The sequence below is a fragment of the Eumetopias jubatus genome, unplaced genomic scaffold, assembly GCF_037043125.1.
Source record: "Eumetopias jubatus isolate StellerSeaLion01/CBP00866 unplaced genomic scaffold, mEumJub1_p1.0 scaffold_1, whole genome shotgun sequence".
Lineage (NCBI taxonomy): Eukaryota > Metazoa > Chordata > Mammalia > Carnivora > Otariidae > Eumetopias > Eumetopias jubatus.
In genome coordinates, this window is record NW_028274807.1 from 128,144,977 (window position 1) to 128,167,455 (window position 22,479).

The 22,479-nt window shown below is 39.2% G+C and overlaps 1 protein-coding gene across 1 annotated transcript in view; it reads left to right on the plus strand.

Annotated features, from left to right (window-relative positions):
- The window catches only part of CPNE4 (copine 4), a 367,114-nt gene that overhangs the window by 215,699 nt on the left and 128,936 nt on the right, over positions 1-22,479 (plus strand). Inside the window, exons 4-5 of the mRNA XM_028099204.1 lie at positions 11,174-11,245; positions 18,096-18,170. Coding sequence (XP_027955005.1) covers positions 11,174-11,245; positions 18,096-18,170 — 147 coding nt within the window. The remainder of the gene's footprint in view (positions 1-11,173; positions 11,246-18,095; positions 18,171-22,479) is intronic.

The window sequence follows — 22,479 nt, forward strand, 5'->3', positions numbered from 1 at the left end:
TCCATAACACCTCCCACTTTTAATCTTGTTCCTTTTGAAGCCTCAAACAGCACAGGGAAAAGAAGGCCACTGCCCTAAACTGGATGTCACCCCCTCTAGAGGCTCCCTAGCCCCAGCCCGAGCAGGGAGGACACAGAGGAGTGTGACCCCTCAGCTCCTTCATGGTCCTGGAGGTGGGGCCCCCACAGGGTTTGTCCAGAGGCTACAGGTAGAATGAGGAAAGGAGACATCGCCCTGAGTCTCAGCCTTGGAAGGTTGCCTCACTCTCAGACTGTATCCTCTCTCTCCTTCATAGATCCCCCAGTAGCTCCTGCCCTCCCATTTCTCATCCAAACACTGGAGACTCCCAGCTCAGGCCTCTCCCTTGAACCCCAGACTCATGTGTTCAACCCTATCTAGATACTAATTCTACTCAGATGACTCACAGACATCTCGGACTCCACAGCTCCAACCAAGCTCACCATCTCCTTTTGCTCTCCCTGCCCCTCCTCCACTGTGCCCCACTCAGGAAATGGCACCTCCATCCTCCCAGATGGGGAGACCCCAAACCTGGGAGTCTTCGCTCGTGTCACTCACTCTCTGTGCCCCACAGCCTTCCCATCAATCAATCACAAAACCCCAACAATTCAGTGTGTTAAGTATCTTTATTAACCACCCCCTTCTCTGTCTACTGCCACGACCCCTGTCTAAGCCAATCAATGACTATAATTATCTCTATGTGGAGATTGATAGGATAGGAGAGGAAAGAGGAGGAAGGAACGTTTTCTAAGCACCAGTATTTGCCTGATGCTGAGAGGTTGTTAATACTCATTATGTACATGATAAACCAACAGAGTAGATAATATCACCATTTTACAGAAAAGGAAACTGAGGCTCAGAGAGGTTAACCTGCCTGGTCCCACACCAGACTCAGCCATCAGAGCCTCATGTGTGATTATATAGCAAAAACGAAGCTAGGGGACCAGTTGAGTGGCTCTTGCAGTGGTTGAGAGGGAACTCCCTCCATGGTAAGTTCTTTGAGTGCAAGGAGTGAGTATGAATCACTTTGCATATCTGGTAGGGTTTAGCACAGGGCCTGCTTCTGTCATTTATGGGAGGCAGAAGAGTGTAGCAGTTAAGGGAATGGAATTGGACTGACTAGATTCAAATCCCATCTCTGCTGCTTCTTGGCTCTGAGACCTTGAGCAAGTTACCTAGCCTCTCTGTACTGGGCTAAATGGTGGCCCCCCCAGAAGATATGTCTACATCCTAACCCCATAACCTGTGAATGTGACCTTATTTAGACAAAGAATCTTTGCAGATCTAATTAAGTAAAGGATCTCAAGATGAGGAGATCATCGTGGATTATCCAGGTGGGCCCTAAATCCAATAACAAGTGTCCTCATAAAAGAGCTCCAGAAGAGAGACATAGATGGGGAAGGAGAGCACCACATGAAGGAATGGAGTGATGTAGCCACAAATCGAGGAACAATGAATGGCAGGTACAAGAAGCTGGAAGAGACAAGCTTTGGAAATCTCCCTTCTAGCCTCCAGGGGGAGTATGGCCCTGTAGACTGCTTGATTTCACACTTCCGCCCTCCAGAACCAGGAGATAATACATTTCTGTTGTTTTACACCACCAAGTTTGTGATGATTTGTTATGGCAGCACTAGCATACTAACACTCTCTATACTCAGTGTTCTCATCCATAACTGGGTGTATGATAATACTTCGTAGGGCTGTCGTGAGAATTAAATCAATACACATATGCAACTTAGAACAGTAGCTGGCACATATTAAGACTCTTGAAGTAGTATTTATTGTGACTCTTTAATAGTTGTGTGACCTTAGTTATCTTTGATCCTCTGGTTCCTTCACCTGGTTGAATGGTAATAAAAATACTTACTCTGACAACCTCAAAGTTGGGAGTTTGCTTCCTTAACTTAGAAATGGTCAAAGAATTTCTCTAATCCTCTTCTGTCCTATGAACTACTAATTTGATTGCAAGCCTCACTGGAGAGAAGTCACAGACTGCCAAAGGTGCCTTGTGGAAAAGGTGCCTTGTACCCTTGACCTGACAAAATGTTCTATCCTGAGCACTGGGCTGCTTGGAGAAAGCAGTTCTTTCTCTTTCTCCTGATTGCCATGTAGTATGGCAGGAGTTGCGGGCTTGGGAGGGTGGCCTCTGAGCCAGGTCATTTGTGATGAGGAGGATGCCTAACCACCATCATCAGAGGCAAAGGTGGATAATTAATACACAAGCAGTCGTTAAATCTCTCTCTGAAACTCTCTCCACTCCATCCCTTGCTAATGAAGTCAGAGAAAGAGTAAAGCCTGTAATTACACTTGAAGTAATTAGAACCCTGTTTAATCGAAAGCTTAAGACAGGAAGCCCAGCCCAGTAGATCACCCATTGCTCCTGTCATTCTGAATCATTCTCCCCAGAGAGTTCCTTTTGTAGATCTCCACTGGGGAAGCAAGGACTGTACTGAACTTACATAAAATGTATGAAAACATGCATGTTACATGTCCTCTCCCCTGAATGGCTGAGAAAGCTTCAGTGTATACCTTTCTTAGTTCCTACAACTTTACCCATTAATTAAAGTCTAAATCAGCAGAATGGATATATTTAAAAGCCCTTTTCTAGAAATCTTTAAAATCTGATCATATCATACTAAAATTGCCTCCATTCAATTCTCACTTTCTAGCTCAGTGCTTCTCAACTTTAATATGCATGCAAATCACTTGACGATCTCTTTGAAATTCAGATTCTGATTCAGTAGGTCTGGGGTGGGTCCTGAGATTCCGCATTTCTGACAAATTCCCAGGCCTGACAAATTCCCAGGCTGCTGCTGGTGCTGCTGGAGGGAGCCAGATAGGGTAAGTTAGAGAGGACACCCATAAGGAGCAAAGGAAAAGTTCTTATATGTCCCACAGGTGACCACTTTCCTCCTACACAACAACTATTGAAGACTTCTAATGTGGATCTTGAAAAATGAATAAAATTTGCCAACTGAGGAGAGTGGGTATGAGTCATCCTAGGCAGAAGTATGCTTTAAAAAATACTCTTTAAAATATTTGTAAAGCTTCCCTTTAGTGTTTAGTGCACAGGAGAGGCCAAAGATCTCAGGAGTTACTCTGTGTTCAGACAAGATTGTGGGTCCTTTAGGTTAGCAGTGGGAGCAAGGCAACCAGGAAATGGAGGGAGAGCAGCAAGAGAAAGTTCTTCTAGCATAATCTGTGTCTTGAGCAGGTCTAATTTCTACCAGGTGTAGTGATATTGCCCAAGAGTCCTAGGAGGAGAAATGGAAAGGTAGGGATTTCCCTAAAATCAGTCATCACTGAGGCATCATTACATCCTTTCCTGGACTTTGAACCTGATCATGGACTAAATCAGTCTATTAGTTCCCTGTGTTTACAGTTACAAATTATCACAAACATGGTGGCTTAAAATAACACGTATTTATTCTCTCACTGTTCTAGGGGGCAAAAGTCTGAAATCAAGGTGTCAGCATTGCCATGCTTTTTCTGAAGGCTATAGGGGAAAATCTATTCCTTGCCTCTCCCAACCTCTGGTGGCTGCCAGCATCCCTTAGCTTGTGGCCACATCACTCCAAATGTCCACTGCCTTCAAATCTCTCTGCTCCACCTTCATGTTTTCTTCTCTCCTGAATGTGTGTTATCATATTCCCCACCCCCTGATTCTCTCTTATAAGGACACCGGGATTGCATTTAGGGTACACCCAAATAATCCAGGATAATCTCCCCGTTTTAAGATCCTTAACTTAATTACAACTGCAAAGACTTTTTTGCCATATAAGGTAATACAGAGGTTTTAGGCATTAGGATATGAATATCTTTTGGGGGGGGATCATTTTTCAGCCTACCATAAGCCAACATTGCTAAAGCACCTTGTGTCAGAGTGCAAAGCCCCCAAGAGCCTAGTCTCTCTAAAGTAAAGGTCTTCTTTCTGTCTTCATACTCACCCTCCTCCTCATACTCATTTTATGCCCTTCTGACCTACAGTGCTCTCCACTTGGAGTATCATCCCTCCCCTCTTTGACTATTCAATTCTCTTCCAGAAGCTTTCAGGTCAGAAGTAGTTTCTTCAGAAATGCCTTGCCTGACCTCCTGGACCAGGCCAGTCTTCCTTCATGGCATGGCTGTTCTTCTCCTTGCAGAGTTGGAATGTGACCTGTGTATTGTGTGGCTATTTCTGGGAGGGCAGTGCCCCTGCCTGCCTTGTATCTTCCCTATATTTTCAATGCCCAGCACATAATATTCAATACATATTTATTCAATGAAGGAATGAATCCTGGCTTCAATTCTTATAAAGTATGTGTATTAGCTTGTTTGGGCTGCCATAACAGAATACCACAGACTGGTGGCTTAAACAACAGACATTTATTTTATCATAATTCTGGAGACTGGAATTCCAAGATCAAGGTGAGAGCAGGGTTGGTTTGTGGTGAGGCCTCTTTTGCTGACTTGCAGATAGCTGTGCTCACTATGTCTTCACATAGCCTTTCTTTTGAGTACATATGTAGAGAGGGAAAGCTCTCTGATGTATCCTCCTCTTCTTATAAGGACACTAGTGCTATAGGATTGGGGGCACCCCCTAAATGAGGGGGGCCTCCACCCTCATTTAACCTTAATTATCTCCTTAAAGTCCCTACCTCCAAATACAAGCACTTTGTGGTTTAGGGCTTGAACATATGAATTTGGGGAGGACCAGTTTAGTTCATAATGTTATGTGACCTTAGATAAACTCCTTATTTTCTCCAAGCCTTGCCTCTCTTGTTCCAATTGCTTGGGGGGAAGAAAGAGTGTTGATCATTAAATGACAACAAAGGGATAACATATGTGAAGCACTCAACAAATTATCTGGCACAGAGGAAAAGTTTTGGTTGTTTTTCCTAGAAGTAGACAAAGACTGGAGAGAAAGTAGAGAATTTGGGAGGTGAAGGAAAAACCAAAAGGGGAGTGGAGATGTGAGATGAGAAAGGGAAAGTAGCCAACAAAGTAAAGGGTACATTGTCTAATAAATCACCACTGGAACAACTAGAGCTTCATCCCACTGAGGAAACTCTGCTGCCTCTGTAGAACAAATACCACAGAGTCACCCCGTCCCTGGGGCAAAAGACTGGGGGATTTCCATACCAAAGTCCATCAGTCATTGGTTGATTAGTAACTGCCAAGGGTGTTACTATCAGCCTGCTGCACCTGCAGACAACAGGCAAGCATATCAGAGAAAATCTTTAGGTAACAAAATGCCAATGCCAGTGGTTGGAAGCCCAGCCTGCTCTGCAGTAGTAAAACCTGAGGAGATCAGGCGTGTCTTCCTCTCTCTGCTACAGTGAGCCATCAGGAAACCTTGGTTGTTCTCTGTAGTGGTGGTCGTAGTAATTGCTAGTTTGCAAAACTAGGGATGCTCCTTGACAAAAGGTTCTGGGGCCAAACAAGTGTAAGGAATGCTTCTTACATGGTTGTACTCAGGGGGACTCACAAATAAAGCTCTGTTGATGTCTTGCAGTTGAGCTATGAAACTTATTCTGATCCTATGATTTCCAGATTTATTTCCACAGTTTTTTCATGCACTATGTACTTACCTTTTAAGAAATAAAAATTCTCTGATACATGCTTTGGGGGTAATCGATTCTGATTCAGACCAGAGATGTGACTGTCAAATATTGTAAAGAAGTTTCTCATCTGCTCACCACGATAGTCTCAGAACAGTGCCTGGCACAGAGAAGTTGTTCAATAAATGGTTTTTGTTACAACAGAGTCTTAAAGAAATTTCAAAAAAGAATCTGAAGACATTTTCAATGAAAGCAATCCCATGAAAAATGACTGTCTGATTTCCAGAATGACTGTTTTGAAAGACTTTGAAAGAAAGTTCAGCTGAATGTACACTTGTTGAAATATTGGCCAAAGTATTTTTTATTCTCCTGGCTTTCTTACCGTTCATCCAAATGAAACAGTGGACTTTCCTGAAAAATGAGGACCGATGCGGTTAGAATATTTTCCATTTCAAAGGAACGAAGTGCTTCTTCCCCTGATGCATCTGTAAGTACAGATCATGTGTGGCACTGATGTCCTTCTGGTCCACCTTTGCTAAAAAAGAGTGTTTCTACTTCTATTTCCTCCCCCTATACTTCATCATTTTATTGAATGGTAAAGATTGCAGTTATGACCCCACTGTAGGGTAGAAATCAAATTAGAATCAAATTAGAGAACTTCTATCTTTAGGTCTAAAATGAGTCTCTGGTGGGCTGCATATAGATGGGCTTATTTTTTATCCATTCTGTCACCCTATGTCTTTTGTTTGGTGTGTTTAGTCCATTTACGTTCAAAGTAATAATTGATAGATATGTAGTTATTGCCATTTTATTACTTGTTTTGTGGTTGTTTCTGAAGATTTACTCTGGTCCTTTCTTGTCTCTCTTTCATGTTTTGCTGATTTTCTTTAGTGATATACTTGGATTTCTTTCTCTTTATTCTTTGAATATTTATTAGTGGTTTTTGATATATGGTTACCATTATGTTTGTATATAACCTTTTCTGCAAATAGCAGTCTATATTAGGTTGATGGTTGTTTAAGTTTGAACCCATTTTTTCTCCTCTCCTCCCCACATTTTAGATATATGTTATTATACTTTATATCCTTTTTTTGTGAGTTCCTTGACTGATATGTTTTACAGAAATATTCATTTTTACTGCTTTTGTGTTTCCTGTCTTTATACTGTCACTTTTTTTTCTCCTTTCCACTCAAAGAGTCCCCTTTAATGTTTCTTGTAGAGCTGGTTTAGTGGTCATGAATTCCTTTAGTTTTTGTTTTTCTGGGAAACTCTTTATTTCTCCTTCTATTCTGAATGATAGTCTTAATGGATAGAGTATTCTTGGCTGCAGATTTTTCCCATTCAACACTTCGAATATATCATGCCACTGTCTTCTGGCTTGCAAAATTTCTGTTGAAAAATATCCCACTAGCCTTATGTGTTTTCCCTTGTAAGCTACTGACTTCTGTAGTCTTGCTGCTTTTAAATTTTTTTCTTTATCACTACATTTTGTAAATTTAATTACAATATGTCTTGGTGTGGGTCTACTTTTGTTGTTTTTTTGTGGGAGTTCTCTGTGCCTCTTGAATCTGTATATCTGTTTCCTTCCCCAGATTAGGGAAGTTTTCAGCTATTGTTTCTCCAAATAAATTTTTTGGCCCCTTTTCTCTATCTTCTCCTTCTGGGACTCCTAGAATATGAATGTTATTACATTTGATGGAATCACTGAGTTCTCTAAGTCTGTTCTCATTTTGTATAATTCTTTTCTCTCTCTGTTCTTTAGTGTGATTACTTTCCATTACTCTGTCTTCTAGGTCACTAATTCATTCCTCTGCTTCTTCTATCCTGCTCTTAATTCCATCAAGCATGTTTCTCATTTCATTTATTGAGCACTTTATCTTTGCAATGTTATTCCTTATCTCTGTGTTAAGGGTCTTACTCATGCCTTCCACTCTTTTCTCAAGTCCAATGAGTAATCCTTATGATCATTGCTTTAAATTCTCTATCAGGCATGTTACTTGAATTAGAGGACTTCTAACAAGTGTATCCTCTTGCCAGGCAGTGCTGGCTGGTTTGTTTTGTTTTTTGTTTTGTTTTGTTTTGGTTTTTGCCTCAAATGTCCTCTGACAAGACCTAAGGCCTTCCTGAGCCTGATGTAGTTGCTTCAGCTGCAAGAAAGCCTACATGACAAGTGAGATTTGCAACAAATAGCCTTTTCCCTATAGATCACTGGCCCAGCTGGCCATCCCCACCACATTTGCCCAACAGCCCTAAGAATGGCAACATCATTGTTTGTTGATTTTTATTACAATGAAAAGCTTGAAACCCTAAATATTATTCATTCTTTGGAGATGAGATGGAGGCCTGGAAGCTGTAAAATAAGTTTGTTTGATTGCCTGCTTAATTAGTCATTTGTATACCCAAATGCTCACTTATTAAACAGGAATATTTCTGGGGAGATTGCTTATCTTCCTAGCATTAGCAAAAGATAGGAGTTGGAACATAATAGCATTCTCCTCACACCCAACAAATGGGAATGTTGGCATTTCTAGATAAGAGTGGGGAAAGAGAATGTGACCATCCAACATCTTGTAAGTTAAGTTTCCCTTGGTCTTGCTTGAAGAATGAAAATGTGGATCTTGGAAGACACAGTCTGTAAAGACAGAGTACCCATAACCACACCTGGTAATCCAGTGGATTTTTACAATGCTGAGAGGATGGTTGGGGTCACTTGAAGCCATAGGGGTAGGACACCCATGTGGATGAAGCAATGACAATGGACAATAGTATTTCTGAGGCCAGATTTATTTGGGAAACAGGATATGTTGCCTTTCTTTAGTCAGATGTTGACCTGGATGCTGCTTATCAGTGACCCTTGTTTTGTCATTGATTCATGTGTTTTCCCTATTCCTTCGTGCTGAAAACCCCCTGGAGAGAGACTATAAAGTCTTCCTAATGTCCCTTTCCTGTTTGTTTCCTGTGTTTCCTCTGTGTTTTGGTTCATCTCAAGTTCAAGAATGATGTCTACATTTTTCTAGGAAATGGTAGCTTTTCTAAAACCTGTGTTAATCTGTGAATGGGAAGGGAGAGGGGATAATGATTCTGACTACAGAAGAACCACTTGAACCTTCTTAATGAGTAAGGTGGGAAATATGAGTAATTTAGATTCAGACGTAACTATAGGAAGGGACGCAAATTCCTTTATCATCTGAAATTTTTTCATGTCATTTTATTGATAGCCAGCTGTGAATAAAAAAAAAAAAACTATGTTCTTAATCATTATGCTACACTGCCCTTAACCAAAGCCAGTGTCCTCAGATTACTCCATTCTTGAGGTTTAACTTGATCATTTCTTTTCAGTCTTCTTCATATTTACATATTGAGGGTTAAGCACACAAACGTAAGATCCAGGGCTTAAAAGCAAACACATAGAGTCCAAATCCAGCAGTGAAAATTTTCTGAATCTCTTTCATGAGTTCATATACCAATCAAATGTAGCCGGAAATCAGTTTCTGGAGTCAGACCCATGTTCAAATCTCTGCCACTTCCTCTTAGCCTTGGGGCTTTGGAAAAGTTACTTAAAATCTCTGTGTCCTATTTCTGTCATCTATAAAAGGAAATTAACAATACCAAATTTGTGGGGAAATAAAATTAGCAATAAAGTGGCCATTAAAACAACAACTTTACTCAATTTCTCATTTCCTTCAGATTCTATTCTCTCTACCTCATTTTATAGCCAACCTTATTGAAATAATTGTCTTCTTGTGTTTGCTCTGTTTCCTTCCCTCTTTCTCTCTTCTTCAACCTACTCCAATCTGCTTTCTGCCCCAAACCTGAATATGTGTTCTTTGCTCCCCAAATTTAACGTCCTCTTTCAGTGTCCCTTATCTCAATAAATGGCACAACCATCTGATCCAATGATGCATTTATCATTTATCATACCTCCTGCTCTCTTCATTTTTAATCCATTTCCAAATTCCTTCCTCTTTCCTCCATTTCCACGACCACCACCACCTCTTGCCTGGACTACTGCAAAAGATTCTGAAGTGGTCTACTCTCATACAGCCCACCACCTATCCACTTATTGTTCCCACCACAGCCAATGCATCTCTCTTTTGTGCTGAGTTATATTGGTTTATTTGACCATTTGGTTAATGCCTTTCTCTGCCACAGAATGTAAGTTCCATTAGGTCAGATATTGCATCTGACTTTGCTTACCACTCTATTCTTAGTGCCCAACACTGAGGCTGGAACAATGAAGGCTAAGTAGATATTTTGGGAATGTGTACTCCTTAAATGGGAGTTTCCATTGCTGTCATTATTGTCATTATCTTCATTGTCATCACTATCATCATCCATCACCAGGTGATTTCTTACAGAAATACTCTTTTCTCTTCAGATCATAGCCAGTTGAGCATCAGGATCTTTAAATCTGCTTGGCCTAGGAAAGTTCTATGAACTTTTTGCATTTGACACTAGCATAGTCAAAATATTTACATTGCTCTAACACAGAGACAAAGAGATATAAGGATGTCAGAGAATGGGTTTGTATCCCTGCTTTTTACAGTGATCTCCTTTCCTAGTCTGTAAATCATATGTATATTGTTACCTGAGCTGCTATATAGGGCTACTCACAACATTGCAACTTGCTCCCTTCAGCACAAGGGCTCTGAGAGAGAAGAATAAGATGGTGATCAAGAAGGAAGTTACATTCGTTTTGTAACCTAATCTCAGAAGGGATACTTCATCATTTTTGTGGTATTCTATTCATTAGAAGCAAGTTATTAGGTCCATCCGACACTCAAGGGGAGAGAATTGCACAATGGCATGAATAGGACCATTGAGAGCCATCCTATATAGAAGCTGTCTACCGCAAGGTATGACTTTGTTCTCCCTCAGCAAGAGCACAGCTGTCATTTGATTAAATCTTTTCTCCTTTGAGAATCATGGATTCCATATCCATCAAGGCCCCAATACCTTGTCATACATTTCTTTCAAAAATGGGAAGGAAGAGCAGGGTGGGGCAAGTTCTGCTAAGAATAGCTCCCAATATAATAGCAACTTTAGTTGTCATTGCATGTTGTGCATTGACACTGAATCATGAAGAGGACCCCAATTACTCCTTTTTGCTTGTCTGGGCAACAGTTTTCTAATGACTGACTTTATAGCTCCCTAATGAATATGTTAAAAACAGAACTCTAGAAATTATAGATATATAAAGTGTATATTTAGACCTTGGGTTTCTTTTCCTTCCTGTAGCCCACCCCCACTTTGCACAGAGGTTTTAGGGCTAATTTGAGATCATTCTGAAACTTTATCTGTTTTATCAGAAGGTACATATCCAACATTTTCCATCTAATTTTGTTGTAAATGCTTCAGATTGAGTCACCTCCTAATTGACTGACTCATCTATAATTTCTCATGCCCTCACTCTCTTACATCACAGGTCATAAGAAGAAAGAAGGGAATAACCTGTATTTAGGAGAGTTTCATGGAAAAAAACCTTAGAAAATAAATAGACATAGTGTTATAATTTCAAGTAGAGTTGTGAATGCAGAATTTTGTAAAGAAAAAATTGAGAAGTAGATCTACAATCATATAACTAGTATCTCCACTTTTTGTTTCCTTTTGTGCAGATTGTTTCCCAGAGAAAACTGTCTAAATCCTTGTTGAAGCATGGAAACACAGCAGGGAAATCCTCCATCACGGTAAGCCCTTCCTTAGCAGCCCTCTGTCCAGATGCCCAGATGGAGCAGCTGGTCCAAACCTTACAGTAGGAAGCAAACCCTCTAACTATTGGGCGTTGATGCCACAACTGCTTAGCTATCCAAATTACTCCTTCCCTTCTTGTTCCTTTTTCCTTTTTGCCAATACAATTTTGACCCTTCTACCCCTAGGGAAAAGGGATAGAAAAAGAATTTGAAAGTGAGGCCATTCACTTCTACTAAGCACTTCTGCAGTTAATATGTAGGTTTTAGTGGGGGACAAAGATGGAGTTGCCGAGAACATTAAGAATGTAAAATTTCAAATCATCAAGCTACCTTTCCCTGCCTCTCATTTTTTTGAGAATTAAAAATCTGCTCTAATGGCAGTTAGTCCAAGGTTAGTTTTGTTTCCTAAGGACCAGATAGCTCAGCATTTAACTCTCCTCTTTAATATACTAGTTTGGAGTTATGTTATTGTATTTAGTAGCCACTACCCACATGTGATTATTTAAACTTAAATAAAATTATTCAAAATTAAATAAAAGAAAATATCCCCATACCTTACACTAGCCATATATCAAGTGTCCAGTAGTTACATGTGGCTATGAATGTGGGGAGGAAACAGAGATCCAGGTTCAGGAAGCACAGAAATCCCCCAACAAACAACCCAAGGAGGTCCACACCAAGACACTTAGTAATTAAATGGCAAAACATAATGATAAAGAAGGAATGTTAAAGGTTGCAAGAGAAAACTAGGCAGTTACATACAAAGGAAACTCCATAAGGCTATTGGCTGATTTTCCAGCAGAAACTTTGCAGGCCAGTAGAGAGTGGCACAATATATTCAAAGTGCTGAAAGGGAAAAATTTGCAGCCAAGAATACTCTATCCAGCAAGGCTATCATTCAGAATAGGAGAAATAGTTTCCCAGATAAACAAAAATTAAAAGAATTCATGACCACTAAACCAGCCTTACAAAAAACGTTAAGGGGGACTGTGTGAGTAGAAAACAAATACCACAAGTAAGAGTGAGAAATATAGGAAGCACAAAAGCAAAAATAAATAAATAAATAAATAAATTTATCCTCAAATATCAGTCAAGAGAAGCGCAAAACAAAAGGATGTAAAATGTGATACCAAATATCTGAAACATAAACGGGAGAGGAGTAAAGAATGAGTTCAAAATTAAGCAACCGTCAGCTTAACATAGACTGCTATAAGCAGAAGACATTATATATAAACTGAATGGTAACCAAAAATCAAAAAACAGTAATAGATATGCATAAAATAAAGAGTAAAGAATCCAAATATTTTACTAAAGAAAGCCAACTTTCTTCAAGAGAAGAAAGGAACAGAGAACTACAAAAACAACCATAAAATAAGTAACAAAATGGCAATAAATACACACATATCAATAATTACTTTGAATGTAAATGGACTAAATGCTCCAATCAAAAGACATAGGGTGATGGAGTAGATTTAAAAAAAATAAAGAGTCATCTATAGGCTGCCTGTAAGAAACTTATTTCAGATCTAAAGACACATACAGACTGAAAGTGAAAGGATAGAGAAACATTTATCATTCAAATGAAAGTAAAATAAAAGCCAAAGTGACAATACTTATATTGGACAAAACAGACACTAAAACAAAAGCTGTAACAAGGGACAAAGAGAGACACTATATAATCATAAACAGTACAATCCAACAGGAAGATATAAGAATTGTAAATATGTATGCACCCAAGATGGGAGCACCCAGATACAAAAAGCAGTTAATAACATAAAGGCACTAATCAATAGTAATACAATAATAGTAGGGATTTTAACACTCTACTTACATCAATGGATAGATCATCCAAACAGAAAATCAACAAGGAAACAGTGGCTTTGAATGACACACTGGATCAAATGGATCTAACAGACATATTCAGAACATTCCATCCTAAAACAGCAGAATGCACATTCTTTTCAGGTGCATATGGGCCGTACTCCAGAATAGATAACAGATTAGGCCACAAAACAAGTCTCAACATATTAAAAAAGATGGACATCATACCATGCATCTTTTCTGAAACTGGAAATCAACCACAAGAAAAAACATGGAAAGCACACAAATACACAGAGGTTAAATAACATGCTACTAAACAATGAATGGGCCAATCAAGAAACCAAAAACAAAATAAAAAATACATGGAGAGAAATGAAAATGAAAATGCAATTGTCCAAAATCTGTGGGATACAGCAAAGGCTGTTCTAAGAGGGAAGTTTATAGCAATATAGGCCCACCTCAAGAAGCAAGAAAAGTCCCAAATAAACAACCTAACCTTGTATCGAAAGAACTAGAAATAACAACTGACACCACAGAAATACACAAGATTGTAAGAGAATATTATGAAAAATCCTATACCAGGAAATTGGACAACCTAGTAGAAATGGATAAATTCCTAGAAACATATAAGCTCCCAAAATTGAATCAGGAAGAAATAAAAAATTTGAACAGACCAATTATCAGCAATGAAATTGAATTAGTAATGAAAAAACTCCCAGCAAACAAAAGTCCAGGGCCAGATGACTTCACAGGTGAACTCTACCAAACATCTAAAGAAGAATTAATACCTATTCTTCTCAAACTATTCCAAAAAATAGAGGAGGGAGAACTTCCTAATACCATTCTACACTGATACCAAAACCAGAGAAAGACATTGCAAAAAAAGAGAACTACAAGCCAGTATCTCTGATGAATGTAGGTGCCAAAAATCCTCAACAAAATACTAGTGAACAGAATCTAACAATACATTTAAAAAATCATTCACCACGATCAGGTGGGATTTATTTCTGAGATGTAAGCATGGTTCAAAATTTGCAAATCAATGTGATACATCACATCAATAAAAGAAGGGATAAAAATCATATGATCATATTGATAGATGCCAAAAAAGCATTTGACAAAGTATAACATCCATTCATGATAAAATCCATCAAAAAATAGGATTATAGGAAACATACTTCACATAATATACAAAAAACCTACAGCTAACATTATACTCAATGGTGAAAAATTGAGAGCATTTTCTCTAAGGTCAGGAACAAGACGGGGATGTCCACTCTCACCACTGTTATTTGACATAGTACTGGACTTCCTAGCCCCATCATCAGACAAGAGGAATGAATCAAAGGCATCCAAATTGGTACGGAAGAAGTAAAACTTTCCCTATTTGCAGATGACATGATACTATATAGAGAAACCCTAAACACTCCACCAAAAAACTAGTAGAACTGGGGTGCCTGGGTGGCTCAGTCAGTTAAGCATCTGCCTTTGGCTCAGGTCATGATCTCAGGGTGCTGGGATTGAGCCCCACATCAGGCTCTCTGCTTGGTGGGGAGCCTGCTTCTCCCTCTTCCTCTGCCTGCCACTCCCCCTGCTTATGTGTGCATGCTCTCTCTCTCTGTCAAATAAATAAATAAAATCTTTAAAAAAATTACTATAACTGATAAATGAATTTAGTAGGGTTGCAGGATACAAAATCAACATACAAAAATCCATGGCATTTTTATATACTAAAACTGAAGCAACAGAAAGAGAAATTAAGAAAACAATCTCATTTATTATTGTACCAAAGAAAATTAAATACCTGGGGAAAATTTTTTTAATTTTTATTGTTATGTTAATCACCATACATTACATCATTAGTTTTGGATGTAGTGTTCCATGATTCATTGTTTGTGCATAACACCCAGTGCTCCATGCAGAACGTGCCCTCTTTAATACCCATTACCAGGCTAACCCATCCGCCCACCCTCCTCCCCTCTAGAACCCTCAGTTTGTTTCTCAGAGTCCATCATCTCTCATGGTTTGTCTCCCCCTCCAATTTCCCCGCCTTCATTCTTCCCCTCCTGCTATCTTCTTCTTCTTCTTCTTTTTTTCCTTAACATATATTGCATTATTTGTTTCAGAGGTACAGATCTGTGATTCAACAGTCTTGCACAATTCACAGTGCTCACCATAGCACATACTCTCCCCAATGTCTATCACCCAGCCACCCCATCCCTCCCACCCATCCCCACTCCAGCAACCCTCAGTTTGTTTCCTGAGATTAAGAATTCCTCATATCAATGAGATCATATGATACATGTCTTTCTCTGATTGACTTATTTCACTCAGCATAACACCCTCCAGTTCCATCCACGTCGTTGCAAATGGCAAGATCTCATTCCTTTTGATGGCTGCATAATATTCCATTAATACCTAGGAAAAATTTAACCAAGGACCTGTACTCTGAAAATCATGAACGATATTGAAGATGACACAAACAAGTGGAAAGATACTCCAAGCTCATGGTTTGGAAGAACAAATATTGTTAAAATGTCCATCCTACCCAAAGCAATCTGCACGCTCGTGCACTTCTTAATCAAAATACCAACAACATTTTTCACAGAACTAGAATAGACAATCCTAAAACTTGTATAGAACCATAGAAGACTCCGAATAGCCAAAACAACTTTGAAAAAGAAAAACAAAGCTGGAGGTATCATAATTCCAGATTTCAATTTGTATAGTGAAGTTGTAGTAATCAAAATAATATGGGACTGGCACAAGAATAATTACATAGATCAGTGGAATAGAATAGAAAGCCCAGAAATAAACCCACATTTATATGGTCAATTTATCTTTGACACAGGAGGAAAGAATATGCAATGGGAAAAAGACAGCCTCTTCAACAAATGGTGTTGGGAAAACTGGATAGCTAAATGTAAAAGAATGAAACTGGACCACTGGCTTACACTATGCACAAAGATAAACTCAAAATGGATTAAGGACCTAAATGTGAGACCTAAAACTGTAAAAATCCTAGATGAGAGCATAGGCAGTAATTTCTCTGATATTGGACAATAGCAACTTTTTTCTAGATATGTCTCCTGAGGCAAGGGAAACAAAAGCAAAAATAAACTATTGGGGTTTCATCAAAATAAAAATTTCTACACAGCAAGGGAAATGATCAACAAAACTAAAAGACAACCTACTGGATGGGAGAAGATATTTGCAAATGACATTTCTGATAAAGGGTTGATATCCAAAATATATAGGGAACTTACACAACTCCACATCCCAAAAACAAATAATCCAATTAAAAATGGGCAGAAGACACTTCTCCAAAGAAGACATACAGATGGCCAACAGACACATGAAAAGATGCTCAGTGTCACTCATCATCAGGGAAATACAAATCAAAACTACAATGAGATAGCACCTCACCTGTCAGAATGGCTAACATCAAAAACACATGAAACAACCAGTGTTGGTGAAGAAGTGGAGAAAAAGGAACTCTCTTGCACTGTTGGTGCAAATGCAAACTGGTACAGCCACTGTGGAAAACAGTATGGCGGTTCCTCAAAAACTACTCTATGATCCAATAATTGCACTATTGGGTATTTACCCAAAGAATACAAAAACACTAATTTGAAGGGATACATGAACCCCTATGTTTATTGCAGCGTTATTTACAATAGTGAAATTATGGAAACAGCCCAAGGGTCCACGGATAAATGAATGGGTAAAGAAGATGTGATACACACACACACACACACACACACACACACACACACACACACGCCTGGAATATTATTCAGCCATAAAAAACAATGAAATCTTGCCATTGGCAATGACATGGATGGAGCTATAGAGTATAATGCTAAGTGAAATAAGCCAGTCAGAGAAAGACAAATACCATATGATCTCACTCATATGTGGAATTTAAGAAACAAAACAAACAAAGGAAAAGATTTTTAAAAAGGAGAGACAAACCAAGCATAGACTCTTAACTATAGAGAAAAAACTGATGATTACCAGAGGGGAGGTGGGGGCGCTGAAATAGGGGATGGGGATTAAAGAATACAGTTACCATGATGAGCACTGAGTGATGTATAGAATTGTTGTATCACTATATTGTACACCTGAAACTATTATAATACTGTATGTTAACTAATTGGAATTTTTAAAAATTAACCAAAAAGTAATTACATGTGGCTAGCAGCTACTGTACTGAACAGTGCAGATCACAATACATTTCTGTCATCACATAGTGTTCCATTGGGCAATACTGGAAGTATTTCTAAATAAAACCTTAAAATTTCAAGTAAAACTCCAGTACTTGAAACTTTGGCATCTTGTTTTAAAGCCCATGAGGAAGGTAGAGAAAGTGGCCTCATCATTGTGTAGACAAGAGAAAAAGGTAGAAAAATGTACCAGGAAAATCTGAATTGCTAGGGGGTAAATGGCCAGGTGGCAAACCTCCTGAGGTCCTTTGAACATTCCTTTTTAACTTGAAAGTGACCGATTCGTTTTAAAAAAAAAATGTTAAAGTCATTTTTAAGGGAAAAATGCAAAAAGATTCCCTGTGGTGTAAGTTATGACCACTCTCACAAGCACTTACCTGAGTTTGTTGCTTGAATATTTTAAATGATGCATTCATATCAAGCTTTTTCTTTTTTTACTTCCATGTCCAATCCATACAAACAGTTCAAAAAGTCTTTGAAGACCCCATTGGTGCTCTATAAAGCCGTGGATCCAAAGAGTCACTCCCAAAGTGCACAAACCCAGAGAAGCTTTGGGATGGTGAATCCAGGTTTGAGGTTTGCCTTTGGCCTTTGTTCTTTCCCAGAAGAACACTACCTCATCTTGCCACTTTTACTGTAAGACTGGAGATTTTGCTTCTCCCCACATCCCAGAAAAATTTATCTCCTTCTTCATTTTAAATATTTAAATACTCCTCTTAATCTTGGGCCCTTGGATCAGAACAGTGGCTTCAAAAGCTTCTGGAAAACACTTGGAAATATTTGAAAATTTTTTTCTTTAGGTGATTGCAGAAGAATTATCTGGCAATGATGACTACGTTGAACTTGCATTCAATGCACGGAAATTGGATGACAAGGTAAAGTGTTTGGCATTAACCTTACTGAAGGAAGTAATAAAGCTAGCATGCAAAGTTTAATCAGATTTCCCCCTGCAGCTTTTTTTTCCCTTCCAATCCACCTTATTAAACAGATCAAAGATTTCAGAAAGGTCTGCAAAGTAAGACTTTCCCCAAATTGAGAAGCAGTTGATGAGAAGGGGGAGGGACTATAATTAAAAAAAAGACAATTTTGTTACACCAAGGCTTCGTTTATTCCCAAATGCCCAGGTCAATGTGCACAGGTAAATATGGTTTAACCCCACTGCTAGGGACATTTCATAAGAAAACAAATGACATGAAAGGGAGAAGTGACATTTATGAAGCACCTATATTTTCCAAGCACAGGCTTAAGAGCTTTTCATGCATTATCACATTTAATCATTCTTACAATTCCCACCTAGCAGGCATTATTAACTTCGTTTTGCAGATGAGGAAATAGATTCAAAGATGAAGTAACTTGTCTAAGGGCACTCCACGTGTTAGTCCAGATAATCCCAGAAACAGGATTAAATATGCAAGGATTTTATTAGGAACATAGGGAGGAAATCTGCAGACGGCAATGCAAATCTGACCATGGGTAAAGGAGAGAGGGAGAAAGGGGTGGGCAGCAGTGTTCTGGAATGCCATTCATCTAAGGAAGATTAAGGAAGGCCATCAGAGAGTCCTAAGGGTCAATATTGGCCAGCAGGAAAGTTTCATGTCCCGCATGCCTGCCTTAATATCCCCTACACATGCAGACACCCGGAGCCTGGCCTCAGTGCAAGTATGTAAAATAAGGGATGTATTTCAGGGCACAGCAGCTGGGGATCTTGGTCAGTTACACTCCCTGTAGTGGGAGGTCTATAAGGCGATTTTCTTGGCTACCATATCCTGCTAGTAAATGGTTAAAATGGAGGACTCATTTCCATGTCAGTTCTAGGGGAATCTGGCTCCCAGCTGTATTCTTTCTATTATATCTGATAACTTCCACCCAATCACAGGCCATGTTAGTCTTATATATACAGAAAAAGTTCCTCAGTCTCCACCCCTTAAAAAAGGGGTGGAGTATCCTTTCCAACCTTACCATATATTTATGATTTCCCTCTAACCGTATCCTTAGGTCAAAAACACATCACATTAATAACTGTATTCACAAAGGACTCTTATTTTCCTAGAGCACAACTAGAGAATGGGATTTTTGGAGGTGGTACCACGTTTTCAAACAATTGCTGACAGGCATTAGGCTGAAAAAGGTAAAACGATGTATCAGGCAGTTCCCTAAAGTCTTAGGCAGCCATTTACAGCCTGGCATATCTCATTCCCTTTCACCTATGAACAGTACTCAGACCATTTATGCATTCATTAATTCATTCTTTTATTTGTTCATTCATTCTTCATTCATCGTTCATTCACCGAACCTTTGTGGCATGCTTGTTTTGCATCAGGTGGTGGGGTAAAGACATTTTAAACCATTCTCACAGATACAACATGTAATTCACTGCCTAACTAAGTGAAACATAAATTTAAACTACAAATAATATAAATAATGTTATAGCCATGATGGGATGTGATAAGTGATGTATAACCGCTGTCTGGAGAAGGTAAATTCATTCTGCCTGGGGACATCGGGAAAGACTTTATCCTTATGAATAAATTATATTTGGATTCTTTTAGTATCCTAGGTAGACTGTGTGAAACTTTCATGAACTGCTACCTTTTGCCATTAGCATGAGCTAGGTGCTGGGAACTGCGGTGTGCACTGATGTCAGTTGGATGTAAGCTTTTAATCCTCACTTCCTGATGGCTGTTATGTTCTTTCTCTCCCATCATCTCCCCAAGTTTTGGAATAAGTCACCAAACTGCTTTGTAGTATCTTTCCGGGTGCCGTTATAAGCCATTGGGTCAGTGTGTAGCAGTTTTAAGCTGCTCAGTTAATGGCTTAAATAATGGCTTCTTTCTACTTAATAGTCTCTTAAGCACCTCTAATCTGCCCTCTAACTGACTTCTGTTACAGTGCAAGAGGACTTGGGGTTTTGTTAGAGGGCCCATTAGCTCTGACGTGTTTGAACAGTTTCCCTTCATTCCAGTGAGCACTTGATCACAAAGCTGAAAAAGCCTCATGCAGCACTTAATATGGCTCTAGGCGACCATTCTCACCTTTGTCTGGGTTGATTATCCAAGGCCCTGGTCACTGCTGAGCCTCACTGCCCCGAAGCTGTAGACTCCAGGTCATTCATAATGTGGGTATCTTGCCCAGTCTCTCTTAGTAATCCAGAGAGGAGTAGGTCCTGTTCAGCACAAAGCGGAGGCCATTGTTCCTCTTTGGACTGAAAGGTAAATGGTCTCAGGTGGAAAAAGGGAAAAGTAGCATTAAGGAGCCAGATGATACCATGAAATCACTTCAAACAACCTCTTCAGGAAAGCAAGGCTCAGCAAAGTCTGATGACTTACTCAGATACTACTACTGCTGATAATACTGGTTAATAGGTAATACTGGTTATCTATTGCTGCAAAGGAAACCATCTCAACACCTAGTGACTTAACTATTCTACTACATGTCATGGTTTTGAGGGTCAGAAATTGAGGCAAGTTTCAACGGGGCAATTCTGCTTCTTATGATGTTGACAGAAGTCACTCAGTGATATTCAGCTGGGGAAGGAGCTTGTTTCTAGAGTTCAGTTTAGCTTTGCTCACGTGCCTGGCACATGGGATGGCTGAAAGGCTGGGCTCAGCTTGGTTGGTCAACCAGAGTGCCTACACAGTGGCCTTGGGTTAGTCACATTTCCCACACAGTGGCTGGCTTTTCCCAGAGAAAACATCCCAAAAGAACAGAGAAGCTGTGGCCTGTTCTGACCTAGCCTTGGAAGTCATGGAGCATCAATTCTGCTGCATTGTGTTAGTTACATGTAAGTCATAAAGCCAGCTCAGAGTCAAGGAGAGGGGAGTTAGAATCCACACCTTGATGGGGGAGTGGCAAAGTCATATTATAGAAAAGCATGTGGACAGTGGACATGGTTGTTGTGGACCCCCACAGTTTTTTTGTGATCAGAATCAGAAGAAGATAGTACAGTTATTTCATGTCACAGCTGGAAAAATAGTTCCGAGTTTATTAAGGAGGACCTCTTTCTAGCTTTTAGCATTCGATGATATTATAGCTACTTGTGTGTTAGCAGTTGGACTTATATCTATTAATTAAGAAAATATATCATGACTAAAAGTGACTGAGATAAAGGTCTTAATTTTCTAAATTTTGTTAATTAGCATCATGAGACTAATTTTGATATACATTTGAAATCTTTCAGTATGAATATGTGGGGAAAATATGTTATATCCAATTCAGACAATGGTTATAGGACATCAGGATCCCCAGTCCCCTTGTTATCATTCTGGTAACCTTTAGATATCCAAATATGTCAGGTATAAAACCCCTGGTCTAATGCAGCTGCCTTCTTTTACAGATGAGAACATTGAGGTTCAGAGATGTGAAATGACTTACCCAAGGCCACACATATAAACACACACACACATGCACGCACGCACGCACGCACGCACAATCAGTGACAGAATGGGACTTAATTGGGTTGCCTAACTAAAATCTAAATTTTTCTTCAGGGCAAAGGGTTAATGAATACATGTTGAATTGGTCTCCAGATGTGGAGGACTTGGTAATGTTCCCATGTATTTCAGGGAAATAGGAAGCCAGGGAGGAAGGAGGTGAGCAGTCCAGCAGTCCTTCAAGTGTTGTCCAAGGTCCCAAGACCCTTTCAGGGAACTACATGAGGTCAAAAGTGTTTTCATGATAATACTAAGATATTATTTTCTTTCTTCACTCTAATTCTCTCACATGTGTACAATGGTTTTCTGGAAGTGGCATGATGCCTAATATCACAACAGATTAAATGCAGAAACAGATATGAGAATCCTGCTGCCTCCTATTAAGCCATTAAGTTATTAAACTGATTTTCAAAAATGTAAAGGAATGTCATTTTTCTGGCTATTTTTTACAGTTGTCTTCCATTAAAATGCTATTTTTGTTATGATGTACTGGGTTTGTTTTTTTATATTTTTAAAATGATATAACAAATGAATGTTTTTTAAATTTCATTTTCAGTTTATATTGGGTAAATATTGATAGATAAAATCTACATGAACAAAAGCTCCTTGGGCCCCTCAATAATGTTTGCTTCAAGTGTTGTCCAAGGTCCCAATGGCTGCTGGTCTGGTGACAACATTGGAAAGGCAAGTTAAAAATGACTATTTCTATCAAAAGAAAAGCGGTATTTCTCTCTCACTGTGGTTTGCAAGGTAC